The 15,053-nt window shown below is 43.9% G+C and overlaps 1 protein-coding gene across 11 annotated transcripts in view; it reads right to left on the bottom strand.

The window, feature by feature from the left end:
* hspg2 (heparan sulfate proteoglycan 2) overlaps nucleotides 1–15,053 on the bottom strand; it is a 61,319-nt gene that overhangs the window by 31,096 nt on the left and 15,170 nt on the right. For 8 of the 11 annotated variants that reach the window (XM_061303189.1, XM_061303196.1, XM_061303214.1 and 5 more), the window contains exons 2-25: nucleotides 13,748–13,877; nucleotides 13,604–13,663; nucleotides 8,851–8,910; nucleotides 6,306–6,415; nucleotides 6,157–6,215; nucleotides 5,793–5,965; nucleotides 5,642–5,680; nucleotides 4,949–5,074; nucleotides 4,665–4,859; nucleotides 4,472–4,591; nucleotides 4,208–4,339; nucleotides 3,785–3,929; nucleotides 3,319–3,476; nucleotides 3,092–3,232; nucleotides 2,808–2,971; nucleotides 2,490–2,669; nucleotides 2,207–2,403; nucleotides 1,729–1,876; nucleotides 1,532–1,659; nucleotides 1,317–1,403; nucleotides 1,160–1,218; nucleotides 936–994; nucleotides 646–786; nucleotides 49–222 (exon numbers count right to left, since the gene is read on the bottom strand). In XM_061303189.1, coding sequence (XP_061159173.1) covers nucleotides 49–222; nucleotides 646–786; nucleotides 936–994; nucleotides 1,160–1,218; nucleotides 1,317–1,403; nucleotides 1,532–1,659; nucleotides 1,729–1,876; nucleotides 2,207–2,403; nucleotides 2,490–2,669; nucleotides 2,808–2,971; nucleotides 3,092–3,232; nucleotides 3,319–3,476; nucleotides 3,785–3,929; nucleotides 4,208–4,339; nucleotides 4,472–4,591; nucleotides 4,665–4,859; nucleotides 4,949–5,074; nucleotides 5,642–5,680; nucleotides 5,793–5,965; nucleotides 6,157–6,215; nucleotides 6,306–6,415; nucleotides 8,851–8,910; nucleotides 13,604–13,663; nucleotides 13,748–13,877 — 2,985 coding nt within the window. The remainder of the gene's footprint in view (nucleotides 1–48; nucleotides 223–645; nucleotides 787–935; nucleotides 995–1,159; nucleotides 1,219–1,316; nucleotides 1,404–1,531; nucleotides 1,660–1,728; nucleotides 1,877–2,206; nucleotides 2,404–2,489; nucleotides 2,670–2,807; nucleotides 2,972–3,091; nucleotides 3,233–3,318; nucleotides 3,477–3,784; nucleotides 3,930–4,207; nucleotides 4,340–4,471; nucleotides 4,592–4,664; nucleotides 4,860–4,948; nucleotides 5,075–5,641; nucleotides 5,681–5,792; nucleotides 5,966–6,156; nucleotides 6,216–6,305; nucleotides 6,416–8,850; nucleotides 8,911–13,603; nucleotides 13,664–13,747; nucleotides 13,878–15,053) is intronic. The other 3 variants (XM_061303205.1, XM_061303276.1, XM_061303230.1) reach the window with 2 other exon arrangements.

Genomic DNA, 15,053 nt, shown 5'->3' with positions numbered 1-15,053 from the left:
TGATGTTTGCTCTCCCTTTGCATGCTTTCCACTGTTGATTTATCTCACCTTATCTCCTCTGAAATTGTCAGGCAAGACCCAGTAGTAGATGCCGCTGGGAATGCTGGAAAAGGAGCGGTAGACAACTTCTGAGGAGCCACTCTGAATGATACCCTCGCTGATAGTTCTGGAGTTGCCGATGTTGGTGAGTGTGAAAAGCTGGCCGTTCACTCCTCCTCGTACCTGGGAGCACACATTACCTAAGATGGTTATTTTGAATGCTCATTGGTCACCACCCACTGGCGGAGCTAGAATTTTTCTCTCTGGTAGGTAGCCAAGAATAAATCAGGGTGTCCGCGAAATAACAAAAATACTTAAATAAATAAAAAATAAAAAGAAATTCTTCAGAAAATGCCGTTGAAGATTCATTATATGTTTTCTACGGAGGGATAGAAGAAATGTGGACATTTTCTTCTTTTTTTTAATATCCCAAATTATATTTCAGTTGGGGCCAGTGTCTCTGTGGCCCCCCCTCTAGCTCTGCCAGTGCACCACTCACCACAACCAACATTTTCCCACCTCTCCATTTAGCACCTGCAAGATTTGCTGATACAGCACGTGTGAGAAAATATGCACCCTTCCCTTTACTATTCATATCTACTGTACCTGATCTCGACTCCAAGTAGAGCTGGCACACTGTTTGGTGACGCCCATGCAGAAACAACGCAGACAACCCTCAGGGTTGTTTTCTGATAAGTGGAAGAAGCCTGGCTTGCACTCATCACACTGAGCACCTGCCACATAGTTCTGCAGCAAAAATAAAAACAGATACTTGATCAAATTCAATATATTAAGGGAAATTAGGTTCAGACGTGGAAAAAGAATGACCGAGACAACAAGAAATGGTTCTTGTCTGTACTGTTTCACTCTGCACTTAACAATCGTGCAATGTGTACCTTGCAGCTGCATGGCCTGCTGGTTGAGCTGATGCTTCCTCTGTTATCACACTTGGTTTCTGCAGGGGGGGGGGGGGGCAGTGGAAAGATGAAGACATATGGACTGGAAAGTTCACCTGGCAATGTTCCAAAAGCAGCGCATACCTGTGCCATGAGCACATTCTACTGCCAAGTCTACTACAAGGGCAAACAGAACTCTAGAAACTTTACTAAAATCCACTCACGTTGAGGAACACATTTTCCGTTTGGTAGAAGGGGATTGCCCTGGTAACCAGGAGCACATCTGAGACAAAGGAGGCGGGAGTGATATAGAATTGCCACAAATTAGGAAATGAACATTCATTCTAAAGTAATTTATACGGGCTTATTTAATGTTCTGACTTTTCACAACGTCGTCCCGTGTATCCGGGCTTGCAGGCATCACATGTCGGCTGTTGGTCAGAGTCAAGGAAGCAGGTGTCAGAGAACCTGCAATGACAAACAAAGAGCCATAGGTAACCATCTACAGTGCTGTGTTAATAAGTAGCACATGGAATGAATGAACCATTGTTCAAATATCTGAAGGAGTCAGTTTGAAAAGGATCTAGAGAGATTACCGGCGAGAGGTTTCATAGTATGGACAAGGGCAAGGCTTGCAGTCATCGGATCGGCCTCGTCTCGGGTCACCAAAGTAACTAAGGCGACACTTGTCACATTGTGGGCCTTCTGTGTTGTGCTGACAGCTCTACAGTAGAAAAAAAAAATGTAATCGACAATCATAATCGGTAGTAGGTCTGAAGTATTCAGTGTTTACCAGACAATGTCCGCTGATTGGATCGCAGGCGCTGGCATGTCCATTACAGTTACAACCGGCGCAGGTGCCCAGATAGGAGCCACCAGGGACACGCTCAAAACCAGAGGAACACATTTCACAGGACAGGCCTGTATATCCAGGGGGACATCTGGGAACCATAAATGAGATCAGCATCAAGGCTTTTCCACCAGCTGTCTCAACAAAGTACGACATGTCAATGGACATCACAAACTTTGGGATTGTTGATAGAAACAGCTGGAATAACAATAAAAGGTCAAAAATGGTCTTTTCGATTGTTTTAATAGGATAACTCCTCGGGAACCCTCGCTACTGTTTTGTTACATACTAGTCAGTTCCATTAATGTGACCAGCATCAGGACAATCATGCAATAGATTTTTGGGGTCATACCAGATTGCTTAACTTGCCCCCAAAAAATAATACACCTGTGCTATTGACAGACCAATTTGTTTCCCTTACCTGCACTCTTCAACATCCTTCGCATGACCTCGAGTGCTAAACTCCACAGTGGTGGTATCCATGACGATATCTCTGAGTGCCACGCTGACCATGTGGTTATCATAGATGGTGCGGATGCTGATGCTGTCCAAGTTGGCCAGCGTCATCATTAGCTCCTCCCGGCTTACTTGTCGTCCGTTGGAGTGTTGCCAGTTATCCTTCAAAACCATCACATTCGGGAAACCTTTACATCTAGTGATTCATTATTTGTTTTGACTTTGTACAGAATCCGCCAAGCACTTACTTCAGTGAATTTAACTTCACGTTGGTTGACCACACCGGCAGGGGTGGAACTCCCTCGGCGGTAGATAAGCCTGCGCCCATTTCCAACCAGTATTACATCCGGCTTCTCCACGGGTTCAGACAGACCACGGGCCAAAATGAAGCGGACTTTGTACTTCAGGGACCCTCCATAGGAATCGATCTAAAACGCAGCATTAGCATACTAATTTACACTCCCTTCCTCTACAATCTCAATGTTTGAGTTTGACATCAAAAGATAAATACGAGACAAATGTTTTCAGTGGAAAATGTAAATAAAAGTAGCTTTTAGAGTCTATACCTTGTTGCCAAGAAACTGGCGGGGCAAGGTCCAAAAAGACTCCAGGTTGAGAAAGCGACGCGACAAATCGACAAGCTGGAACTCTTCCGTCTCAGGGTTGATGAGGAGCTGAGTGGAAGAAAGAGGGGGACTGCCTGGCCTGGATGGGTAGGTGACATTCACACCTGAGTGTCACAAAAGAGACCGATTAATTCTCTCAGCTTTCTGCTCTCTCTGAGGTGAACATTTCTGTATTTCAGTTGTGAGTTTGAAGTTAGCATTCTTTGGATTAAATGAATCAGTACCTTTAAAGTCCTCCTCATCGGTGAAACGCAGACTGATCTGATTGCGGTAGCGTCCGGTGCTCTTGCAATTCTTGGTGAGTCCAGCACAGAAGCAAGGAACACAGCGGCCTTCCACGCTAAAGTGATTGTCTGGGCAGTTGCCTGGAAAGGTCCAGACAATTTGTTTCCTTAGCTAAATCTCATCCGTGGCTTGGAATGAAAAGCGTCATGCTCTTGCTTGAACGTACCTGGGTTAGGATTTGATGAAAGAGTTAGCACTCCATCTGGAATACCAAACACAAGACCTTTGGCGTTGATGGCCTCGCACGTGTAGGCCCCCTGATCGGCTTCCTTTACGTCACGGATGGTAAGCGTGCCATAACCGTTCTCACTGGTCATTGAGATTCTGGTATTGCATGGATACAAAAAAGATTCAGATTGAATTTCTCATTGGGTTTTCTCACAGAGATCACATAAGACTGGTTCAAACGTGGCAGTTAGTGATGATAATGATTCAAATCCAGAGTGCGATTTTCCATCTTAATTTTTATAGTGTGGATACCACCAAATTGGTGGGATGTATAATACATGAGTCCAGAGAGTCTAACATCAGTCTGTGTAAATATCCAATGGCACTGAATGAGTTAACTAAACCAAATAAGCCTGAAGTTAATCTAAAATGTACAAGTGAGTAATGGTTTTCAAGAGGCCCACCTGCCACTTGTTGGAATGTGTCCCCAATTCAACCTCCAGGTGATGATGGGTGTTGGCACGCCAACAGCCTGACAGGTAAATGTCACAGTGGCCCCCCGGGCAACTTGGATGGATTCTTCTGGCGGACTTGTCACAGATGGAGGAGCTGCAAAAGACAAACAGAACTACTTCAACTCCGTAGTTAATTTACCCACAAAGGTTGCTTGGAATTTGGTGATGCAATGAGACTCACAGATGCAAAACAAGTCACTTTTAGTTCGGTGGACAGGATGTTTCACAAAAAGCTCTGTGTTTGAGCTGACCCATGTGTAAAGAGCATGTGGATCACAGAGAATTAGTCAGCGTGTACAAAGAAGCTCAGAGCAGGACTTTAGTGCAGAATGTAGAGTACTACAGAGAAATACACAAGTGGTTGGGCCTTACTGCAGCCGTATTCATCTGAGCGGTCGGGACAGTCTGGCTCTTCGTCACACTGGTAACTAGCTGGGATGCAAGTGCGGTCGCTTAGGCATTCAAACTGCTCAGGAGCACACCGGTCATCTGGACCCTTGGTGGCTGTGGACATCATTATTAATGACATAATCAATAGTTGCGTCAGTTCAGATTGGGCAATCCTGGGTGAGTTTTCCACTCATGATCACATCACCCAGGATTCATGTCTGAACAGAGCCGGAGATGGAGACTCACGGCAGTCCAGCTCATCTGAGTTATCTTCACAGTCATTGTCTCCATCACAACGCCAGAGCTTGAGGGCGCAACGGCCGTTTCTACACTTAAACTCATTGGGTTCACATGGCGACGGAGTTCCTGTAAAGACAAGTGGATACGTGCCAAAAGCTGCCGTCAGGCTCGCATGTACATACGCGTTTGTATGACTTACCGCATTGGAATTCGTCACTTCCGTCCAAGCAGTCTCTTTCCCCGTCGCAGATGTAGTCTCGAGGGATACATTCTCCGCTCTGGCATTTTGCTTGATCCGCTCGACAGAATCCCGGAATGACGGGTGGCTGCGGAGGTTTAACTGCGGCGGTTGTGGTGGCAGGGGCAGGGGTGGTTGCAAAAGGTCGTCTTCCATCTGCAACAGATTTCCGGTTAAACTTAGCAACGGTGACAGTTTCGCACTGCATGAATCATCGGACCGCGTCACAAGCCGAAGCCACTCACCGCAATCATTCTCGTCGCTCATATCACGACAATCTGGTCGATTGTCACACAGGTATTCCATCAGGATGCAAGTCCCGTCACCACACCTGTGCTCATCCGGCATGCACGACCTGATGCCAGGGATTACTAAGAAAGATGCATATAAGAAGGAGGATTGACGTGGTGAAGGGTCAACATGCAAGGCAACTCTTTGAGGACAACCAAAGCACTACGTCATAAATAAAGCAGCCAACGGCATTACGTTCACGGCAACGCAATCAATCGATTTTTAATTTAGGGAATATTCCTTCTGTGTAACAGCGAGGCCTTTATCGGTTCTCAGCTTCTGCCAAGTCTACACTGTCGGTAGCGTTTGTTGTGGTCAAGATATTTATCAAATGTATTAGTTTGGGTGAATTACAACTAACATATAGATGCATTTTGGGTTCATCCTGAAATTACACCCCAAAACTGAATATCCTTTTGAGCACTGTCGGTCAATAGATCAATTATGCATTCTTAATGGAAGTCATGCCATGCGGATGTGCTGATTTCTTTTTCTGTGCATTTTGATTTTCCATTGGTGCTCCATGCAAAACATTCTTTTGGACCACGTGATAGATGAATTTGCACGTTTCTTCCTAAAGCCACTACACACAGCCATCCTACAGCTTCTATGGCACAGTCAGCTCATTCCCCATGCACAGTACAAACCTGGCACCGCTAAAGGTTCCACTGAGGGCAGAGGACGAACTAGAAACCAAAAGGAAACATTAACAGCCCTGCCCTATCGCTGTGGTGGATTTTAAACTCCAACCCCTTGTGAAAGACTCTGCATCTAGTGACTCCAGCACATGGTCCTTACCTTCTCCAAGCTGTCTGAACTGAAAGCCTTCCACCGATGTGACATAGGAGGCGATTGCCCCATTCTGCACGACGCTGTATAGAACACTCCGGATCTGTTCGCTATTGCTGTTGTAGTCCGAGCCCACGTCCAGTTCCACAAATACATCAGTGCCATACTCTCTGATGATCTTCCTGTAAGAGCAAGAAAGGTATGGTGAGACGATACAGTAGTTGGTGGCCTGCTGATACTGACACAGAAAAGCGCTGCACTAAAGGAATTCCTCTTTACAGTTGCAAGGATTTATGTATGTCGGACCGACAGTAGTCAGCTGCGGGGGACTCAGGTAGCCATAAAAGTTGATTTAAAGCATTGGAATGCATACTTAATGAGGACCACGCTGACTGACTGGAGACCTGGAATCCTGTTGTACTCGGACTCCAACTGTGAAGGCAAGAAAATACAAACAGAATCAGCAAAGGTTTAAATAACCCACACGGGATTTTCAAGGTTGCACAAATAATGAAGACATACAGTGTCCACCACGGCTTCGGAGATCTCATTAAAGGCTGGTGAGAAGATGTCATCCAGCTCTGGGTTGTAGACGATGGAGTCGGTGAAGTTGACAAGAGCTCTGTAATAAACTGGATTCAGAGAGAGTGAATAAGAATTTTTCAGTTAAACCAGACTAAAGTCAGCCTGACTGGCTTCTAAAACAACATTTGGAACTTCTGAGCATCATTCCATGCTTCCATAAGTGCTAAAACCCACTAAAGTTAATATGGGCCATTCCCTTAAGAAAGCTTGTGGTTAAATTTAACAACACAAACCGTCGGGGCTGCCTGAAGCTTAAACGAGTGCCACGTTCTATTTATGAGATCTATTCCCATATCTCAATTGTGGTTGGGTTTTTGCTCAAACCGCTAGCTGCGATGTAGCTACACACGGCCGTGTCCTTAAACCATAGTCTCAAATAGAACTGTGAAATTATAACATGATGGATGTGTTGACAATGTCACATTGCTGCCAACGCTTTGCTCGGAGGAGTCTGCCAACCTCAATCGGACTGCATTTGAAATTCGGGAAGGAAGTCAATATTTGAACTGTTTTCTTGCAGCCTCGTGCTACTTGCCATGCATAACGCAAAAGCTAATATTTGGAGTGCTGCCTATTTAAATTCCCATTAAGACTCTCACTTTTGCTCTACTGCCCCAACTTTGGTTCGCTCCCGTGTTTGGGTGGAGTGGGGGGTGGGGGTCACTAAAAACATGCATTGTTAATGAAAAAACGGTTTTGTTTAAATGACAGTAAATTGAGCAGTGTCTATAAAAGCGCACAACAAAGCGACAACACATTTTCTGCTGAGACGGCTCTATGCAGCAGTCCGTGAATTAGTTCTGTATTCATTCATTAAAGTTTGTTTTGATGCGTCGACAAAGAAATCTAACTGCATCAAACAGTTGGTATTTTATTCATTCAGTCTTGATCAGAATTACTGCACACTTAACATTTGTTAATTCCTTGTATATGACCTACATATATAAAAGTACTTTGCTGTAGTGTTGTTATAGTACTACTGTAGAGTGTCTTCATAACTGATAAGTTCAGGCTTGAGTGCAGCCTGGCAGGGTGCCGGCGCTCTTGATGTGCACACTGTTACTGTTGAACTGAAAGTGAATAATTGTTGAATTGCCTGAATGTGGAAACAGAAGACGGGCAACATCAAAGTTCCTCATCAAAGCGCTTCATTTGACCCACTCTAATCGCATCAATTGAGTGGGCACCCGACGCCAGGTCGGCTCCCTGCTAGCCCTGAGTTTGCTCGCGTCTATGGCCTAGTGAGTATGGTATTGCCGCCGCTTGAGATCTTTTGATGACAGTGCTCCTAACAAACCAGACCAATTCTCTGAGATGTCACTCACAGGTTCTAGTGGGGGAAATCCTCAAAAGCAGCACTACTATCAAATGTGACGAAACAGAATTTCAGTGCAGACATGGATTTTAAAAAAATGTCTGGGAAAATATATTCGTCACTCTTGATCCAAAAATGTATTTGGCGATTAAATCTACAAGCAGAACTGTGGCTGCATTGTGCCTTGGGCCCCCGCCATGCAGCGCAGAAAAGCCTACACCAAAGACAAAGACGTGATTGAGCGATGAGGCTGGCCTGGCCTTTAATGCCCAACCGCATTGGGCTTGACCTTCAACCCTCAAGCCAGTGCCTACAGCAGTGGCCCAGAACCAGCCAAGCTGGAAGAGGATAGAAGGTTCCATTCCATTTGGCATCATTTACAATTCATTTTGTAATGAAGAAAAACAAGGATACGGACATTTTAATTAGTAAGTCTACAACATAAAAAAGTCTTCCGGATAGATGGTGTCGAAGTAAAGAAGTTCCTTGTCTGACATGTTAGCTCCAGCCTTAAAATTGCACTAAAGCCCCAATCAAGTAAGAACAACAATAGAATATCGTATGACATCAATGAGCTAGCTACCAAATGACTGTACTTGGGACCTAAAACAGTGGGTCAACTCATAAGCGTCCTCAAGTGAAACAAATGTTTTATTGTGGAAACTGAGCAAGATGAAGTTGCTTAAGAGTTATCTCTCTAAGATTGGCTGGCTTTGGTCAAGCGAGATGTATTCTCTTCTGTCTCACTTTTAATTTTATTATTCTGTCAGATGCAAATTGTTCAACTTGAGTGTGTGACAGAGGTCCCAGACACTGACACTGAAAAATGTTACATTACCCTGTGAAATAGCGCATGGAAGTCTAAAATGCAGTTTTAGTGTTGACTATCCAATACGACGTGCAATTACGCAATCCCACAACAAAGACGTTTGTGCTGTCATCCTCTTGTCAGTATTACTTTCCAGAACATGCTCATCGTTTTTTTCCACTGACATTGAACAACACTGGAAAAACACAGTCACTCAACACAATCATGGTTGTTAAAGATGAGTCTTGGAATGTTTGCAGGGGTGCCTTTAGAAAAGTGTGTCATTAAGCATAGCAGACAGCAGGAAAGATTGTTTCAGGATCACACATAAAGAAGGAATTGACATTTGGAAGACTTACTTAACGCTGGCTCGACTGCGCTCTTTATGTTCACCACATAGGAAGAGTCCAACGAGTACTCTATAGTAAGCAATGTGAGGCGAGAAGCAAAGGAGCAAGAAACACGAGGAGATAAAGTGGCACACAAAAAGGGGAACCAACATGTCAAGGGTCATCCAACAAAAGCCACATATTGAGAAGGACGGTGTTAGCCAAGCAAGGGTAGGGGGGGTAGACAGTAAATGATTGAAAGTAAGAAGGAAACAAATAGAAAGTTATCATTAGATAAGATGAAGATATGTACACAGAAAAGTTTCATGAGGCAAGTACATGAAACACAACACATGACTTCAACATGTCAAATAACAGAAATCAGGCAGGCAAAAAGTGTGTCAGCGACAAAAGTGAAATTGTGACCTCATGACTTACCAAAAATGATCCCAGTTTAATTTTATATGGGGTATTCCTATAGCCTGAAATTGTTGTGTATGAAAATGCGTTTGATGGAAAAGTGGCGACGAACCTTTACTGGTTTGACATTTGACCTCCGCATGGAAACGTAAACATCTTCTGTGCAGGTCAAAAACACAATTCTACAAAGAGGGGTCACCAGCTTGTGTTTCTTTTTTGATTAGTTCGGATCATGTCAGGGGGAACAAAGGATGCTGTGAGCTTGATGAGTGACTTATCTGGAAGCAAGTCTGGTGACATGAAGGCATCAAGGACGCAAGTGCCAGAGGGCATCCCCTTAGAGAAGACAAGTCTTTGGTCCAACCCAAAGAGGATATCCTCCAAACCAGACATGCCAACACTGCCTTTCACATTTCTGTTGTCTGAGACGCACCCACGCTGATGCCGGGAGGAGCCGCTTCCTGTTTTGCCTCGCTACATGGAAATAACTGAGCCTCGCTACAATCATCATTTTGCAAAAAGTTAAGCTCTACTTGTCCTGGCACCAGTAGCTGTGTCACTTGTGATTTATGATGACTCATTTTCCACCACTTTGGATGGAGCTATAGCTTACGGCATTAAAATGTCAATGAGACCACTGCAGAAGACAGGATTCTTTGTGCAAAAAGTTTACTCTTTAAGTCCAACCCAGATTTTGGATGAATCCACTCTATAAACTGTAACACTCAAACGGTCCTTCACCTCACAATCAAGTGATTGTTTTGCATCCAGATGTTTCAACTCAAATGTGGCTTGAGTTACTTCTCTACAGTACCCTTGAGGAAAAAAGTTAGCATCAAGTCCTGTTTTGCCTTCTTCAGTCTTCATCCGACTGTTCGCTGATAATGTTTACTGGGCTAAAAAGAGTAAACAGCTTTTATGTAAAAATAACTAAGGCTTGAAATGCAGCCAGGAAACATTTGACATAAAACATGCCCTTCTCTATTTGAAGTCGCTTAAGCTCAGCCAAGCTAATGAAACGCGAAGGAGTATCCACTGCGCTCAAGGTTGAAACCCTGCTCTGATCCTGGTCAGGATGGGGGCAAGTTCAAGAGAGAGAAAGGTCATGGCTTCACATTACTTGCATTTCACACTCTGCCCTGGTTTTAGTACTATTATGGTCATTGGCTGAGTAACTCTTATTAGAAGCTCGGTTCTCCAAAATCTCTATTTGAAGTATGAGTCAATGTGCAATGACCACAGTGAACCCAAGCGCAGATTTGAAAGTGAATCTGAAACCCCCATCAAGGTTAAAGGGAGTACAGGAGTGACTAGAGGTGAGAGTGACCTTGACGAAAGAGAACCAACATCTGTTCAGGTCATCTTTGAATTTTAGGGAAACTCCCTTGACGTGTTCTTGCAGTTGCAGGATGGACACACCCACACAACCAATCATGTTCTTTTTTCACGGCTGCCATTTGGAGGTATGATCCCCAAGAGAGGAATTCTGTTCCTGATATGCACACTCCAGTTGCTGGCCAGGAAGCTGCTGATCATCTGGGAGAATTACACAAATAAGCTCTCCGAAATTGTGAAGCTGAAAACGATGACATGGAGAATTCGAATTCACGTGGACTATTTGCTTTATTGTTTTAACACATACCATCTCGGACGATTATAAAGATAAGGAAAGGTTGATGAACAAACGAACCTCATTATCTCTGTGCCATACATTACCAAATGTGATAAAAAAAAACATGTGACACAGTTGCTGTCAGTGAAACACTTAATCACTGTCCTTAGGAGGAGCGGTGGAGGTCAGTTCTCCAAGGCAACACTTGTGTTTGTAACAATAGTGTTTCATCAGCAGGTTTAATACCATCATGTGATCCTCACCAACCTAAATGCTGACCCTAAGTCGCATAATTAAACAACTGTTAGTCAAACAACAGTAACACAAGGCATGTTCTGGTGCCATAAACAAAACCAAATTATCGGATTATGATTTTAAGACAATGCTGTACTCTCAGTCCCCCCACACACACATTTGTCTTTTGCTCTCATGAGCCCCTCTGGAGGGCCCGCAGTGGCTAAACAAACAAAGAGCTTGAAAATAACCACAGCTGCCAGCACTCATCCCTCTGCATAATGACCCAACAGGCATAGAGAGCAAAGTCATATTTCGACAACTGTAACTAGAAAACTGCGGCTGTCGACGGTGTCTTGTCCACAACATGGAATCATTAGCCTCTGACCATTCACTGCAGATGTCCCCCCCACCCCCTCTACCTTTTTCCCAGCTTGACTGTTAGGCACAGATGCAGCAGCCAATGTGAAAGTTAGAACCTATTAGGAGTACACTACTTTAGATTACAATTCTTGACAGTACTGGCAAGAGTTGTACTATAAAGTAGAAGTAATTTGGTAATAGTTATTTCTAATTGGGATTAATTAACGTTGAGTGGATCGGATTTGTCAGGGTGTATTTTTTTTGGGTGGGGTTGGGTGGTGGGAGAAATTCAGAACTTGGACTGTTTGAAGAGACAACTGCTTTTGGAGCAGGCTACTTTATTTGTATACATTTGTTTACTGATTAGATTAGCACAGGCTTGACTCGAAAGAGTTGGACAACCATGCCATTCAGTCCTTCATGGTTACCAGAGGAAGTATAACCAGCTTCCTTAATGATGAGGCATTGTCTCTATTGCGTTTGATATTATTTTCTAACATCCACGATAATGGAAACATCGGTGGGAAGAACGTAACCCAAGCAGCCCCACACCCTGTTATGAATGGTAACCTTTGTTTCATTGGTCCTCTAAATGAAAAGTAGCTGACGTGCCTCTCCAATGCAGTGGGAATTTTCTGAACAGTTTAGCCTCACGAGGGTCATGGGAGCCTATCCTAGCAGTCATCAGGCACTAGGTGGGGGACTCCCTGAACTGGTTGCCCGCCAATTACAGGGCGCATATCACACTCAATACCAGGGCATATATTGACAACAATCCATTCACAGACACGCTCACTCCTACAGACAATTTGTCCTCAATTGGTCTACCATGCATGTCTTTGGAATGTGTGAGGAAACCGGAGGACCCAGAGGAAACCCACGCAGGCAAGGGGAGAACATGCAAACTCCACACAGGAAAGCCAGAGATGGGATCATAACCTGCACCTCAGTACTGTGAGGCGGACATGCTAACCAATGTCACCGTGCCACCGGACATGGAAAACAATGGCGGAATAAAAATAAAGTTAAAATAACACTGTCACGTCAACGTGCACGCCAGATGGTCAGTGCTTGTGTCAGGGATGGATGAAGCTGGGAATTCCACACCATACAAGTGAATAACACAACAGGAAACAGGAGGTCAAATGGGAACAACAGTGTCAGCATACTCTTGCATGAATGCAATATAACGGAAAGGAAGTCTTGAGTCTGAGATGCCAACCGGACAGAGACACTCAAAGCTTTCAGCATTCAACGCAGGAAGCCAAATTTCCTTCCTACCACTGTCTTTAGATCTAAATACAGCGTTCGCCTGCCTCATCCAAAACTTACGGTCAACAGCAGTGTCCTTAGTCAAGGGTCCATGTTTAATTAGTTTTAGAGAAAAGGCTAAATGGTGTAACCTGGGGCGCAATCGGATTGGATTACAACTACGACAATATATTTGTAACTGAGTTAATGAGGATCTAATGCAGAGGTGTCAAAGTCATTTTTGTTCTGGGCCACATTGTAGTCATAGGTTCCTTCAGAGGGCCATTATGACTGTCAACACCTTATATGATATATGGTATATGCTACACAACAAACTGATGAATAAGGGTTTTGAAATCAGAGACTAGAAAAAACTGTTCAAATATTTAAAAAAGATGAATATAATAACAATTGCTGGCAATATCTATTTTTTAAAAGTGAAGACAATTTGGAATTTTAGTATTGACACAATTTGTCTTCGCGGGCCACATAAAATCATCTGATGGGCCATATCAGGCCCCCGGCGGGCCTTGAGTTTGACACCAATGATCTAATGTGTCATTATTCAGTCTTATGGAATAACAAAACGAAAAATAGAAGCTGAAAAGGGCACTGCAGGCAATAGAATCTGACATATGCTCTCGTCTGTCACTACAGCATTTTTTGTTTGCCTTTGAAAGATCTTGAAGATCTTACAGTGCTGCCATCTCTATTGCTGGGCAAGAGGATGAAAGTGGATTTGTTTAGATCTCCCAGACAAAGCAAAAGCGTCTTGTTTTGACCTGACTGGCGGCTTGAAGCAGGATGTGAGCGTGTCATGGCACACATGCACAGATACACACATATGTGGGAACTCGACTAGGAGTCACACACAATACGTAGTACTAGTTTCTGCTCTCTTACTTGTGCTCTCTGAGACTGGAGGCCACGGTGCACTTCCATCATCTTCGCCACTGGGCAGATCTATTGAGACAGTCATAAAAGTTCTTCAGTTTTGAGCAGAGCGCTAAAAGCAAAATACAAAAGTGTTTAGTGGCAACTGCCAACCTCCAGATGCTTCATCAGCGACAAAGTCTTCATCGTCGCCCAGTAAGCTCGGCGCCGCCTGGACATCCTTCTGCTCCACCGAGTCATCTGGCAGAGGAACCTCTCCCCACACCTTGGAGGCCTGTGTCACCTGAGGCAAACACAGAAAGATTTATGGAGGGTGAAGTCTTCACGGAGAAAGATTTATGGAGGTTGAAGTCTTCACAGAACAGGGTTACGCCCAGTATTATGTGTGGACCCTGGAAGGGTGGAGGAAAAACAAAGGCTGCGGCAGGAAACAAAGCATTCTGACTTGTTTACTTTCAACATTTGTTATCTCTTTGAGGGTTTTTCAAGAGTTCACACGCAAATAAAAGTTCATGACCCCAGCACTTAACAATACAGATATGACCCACATATATGTCAAACAATGAATTTTCTTTGTTTCCTTGGGAGACTATAATATAACTCCACTTGTTTATTCACAACCAACCGTTCACCTTAAAATCAACAAGACAATTTAAAGTTCATCTTAGGTTGGCTGTCCTTTAAAAGCTATATTCTTTTTATTTTCACAATAACTGCCGAGTCTGTCTAAAACCTGTAAGGACATATACATCGTAATCCTCGCCAAGGTTAATGAATAAAAGGCCTTGTCTTGAATCTATCAGATGTATCTACACGATTTGAGTGAGGAGACTCAAAGTGAGCCAGACGTCCTGCTATCTGATCATCTTGATGGAGCGCAGCCCTGCTTGAGTGCTTCTGCTTTTCCCGAGCTGCTCAGACACAGGCTTAGACGTTTCGATACGACTCTGGCAGGATGACACGGTTGGCATTTACAGCTGGCACGGCCCGCCAGTTCCTATTTCCACCCAAGTCCGTCATGCTAGTTTTCCCCTTTAAATGGCTCCAGATAATAAATAACTCAATCCATCCCCTCCAAATCCTCTCTCCCCTGACTGAACACCCTTATAACAACAATGCCGGGGCATTTTCAAAAGGAAACCGCTGACTAAACAAATTCCTTTCAGTGGTGCTAACCAGTCAACCATCAGTAAGATCTTGTCGTACATCCCGCTCTTTTAACCTCGGGTATGATCTGGTTAGGCTAAATCCTGATCGAGAACCTAAAATAATGACTCTAATACTCGAATAATATTTTCACCAGTTCAAGTATTCTGGGTGAGATTTTGTGTTTTGTACAAGCTTGATTTTCACTTCCAAGGCTGCTAAAAGTTCAACAACATGACAATTACAAGTGTCTCAGACTAGAGCCGTAAATAATGATTATTTTCCAAATTCATCAAGATGACATCTATTTTTT

The sequence above is a fragment of the Syngnathus typhle genome, linkage group LG2 (genome assembly GCF_033458585.1).
Source record: "Syngnathus typhle isolate RoL2023-S1 ecotype Sweden linkage group LG2, RoL_Styp_1.0, whole genome shotgun sequence".
Classification (NCBI taxonomy): domain Eukaryota; kingdom Metazoa; phylum Chordata; class Actinopteri; order Syngnathiformes; family Syngnathidae; genus Syngnathus; species Syngnathus typhle.
This window is presented reverse-complemented; position numbering and strand designations above follow the sequence as displayed.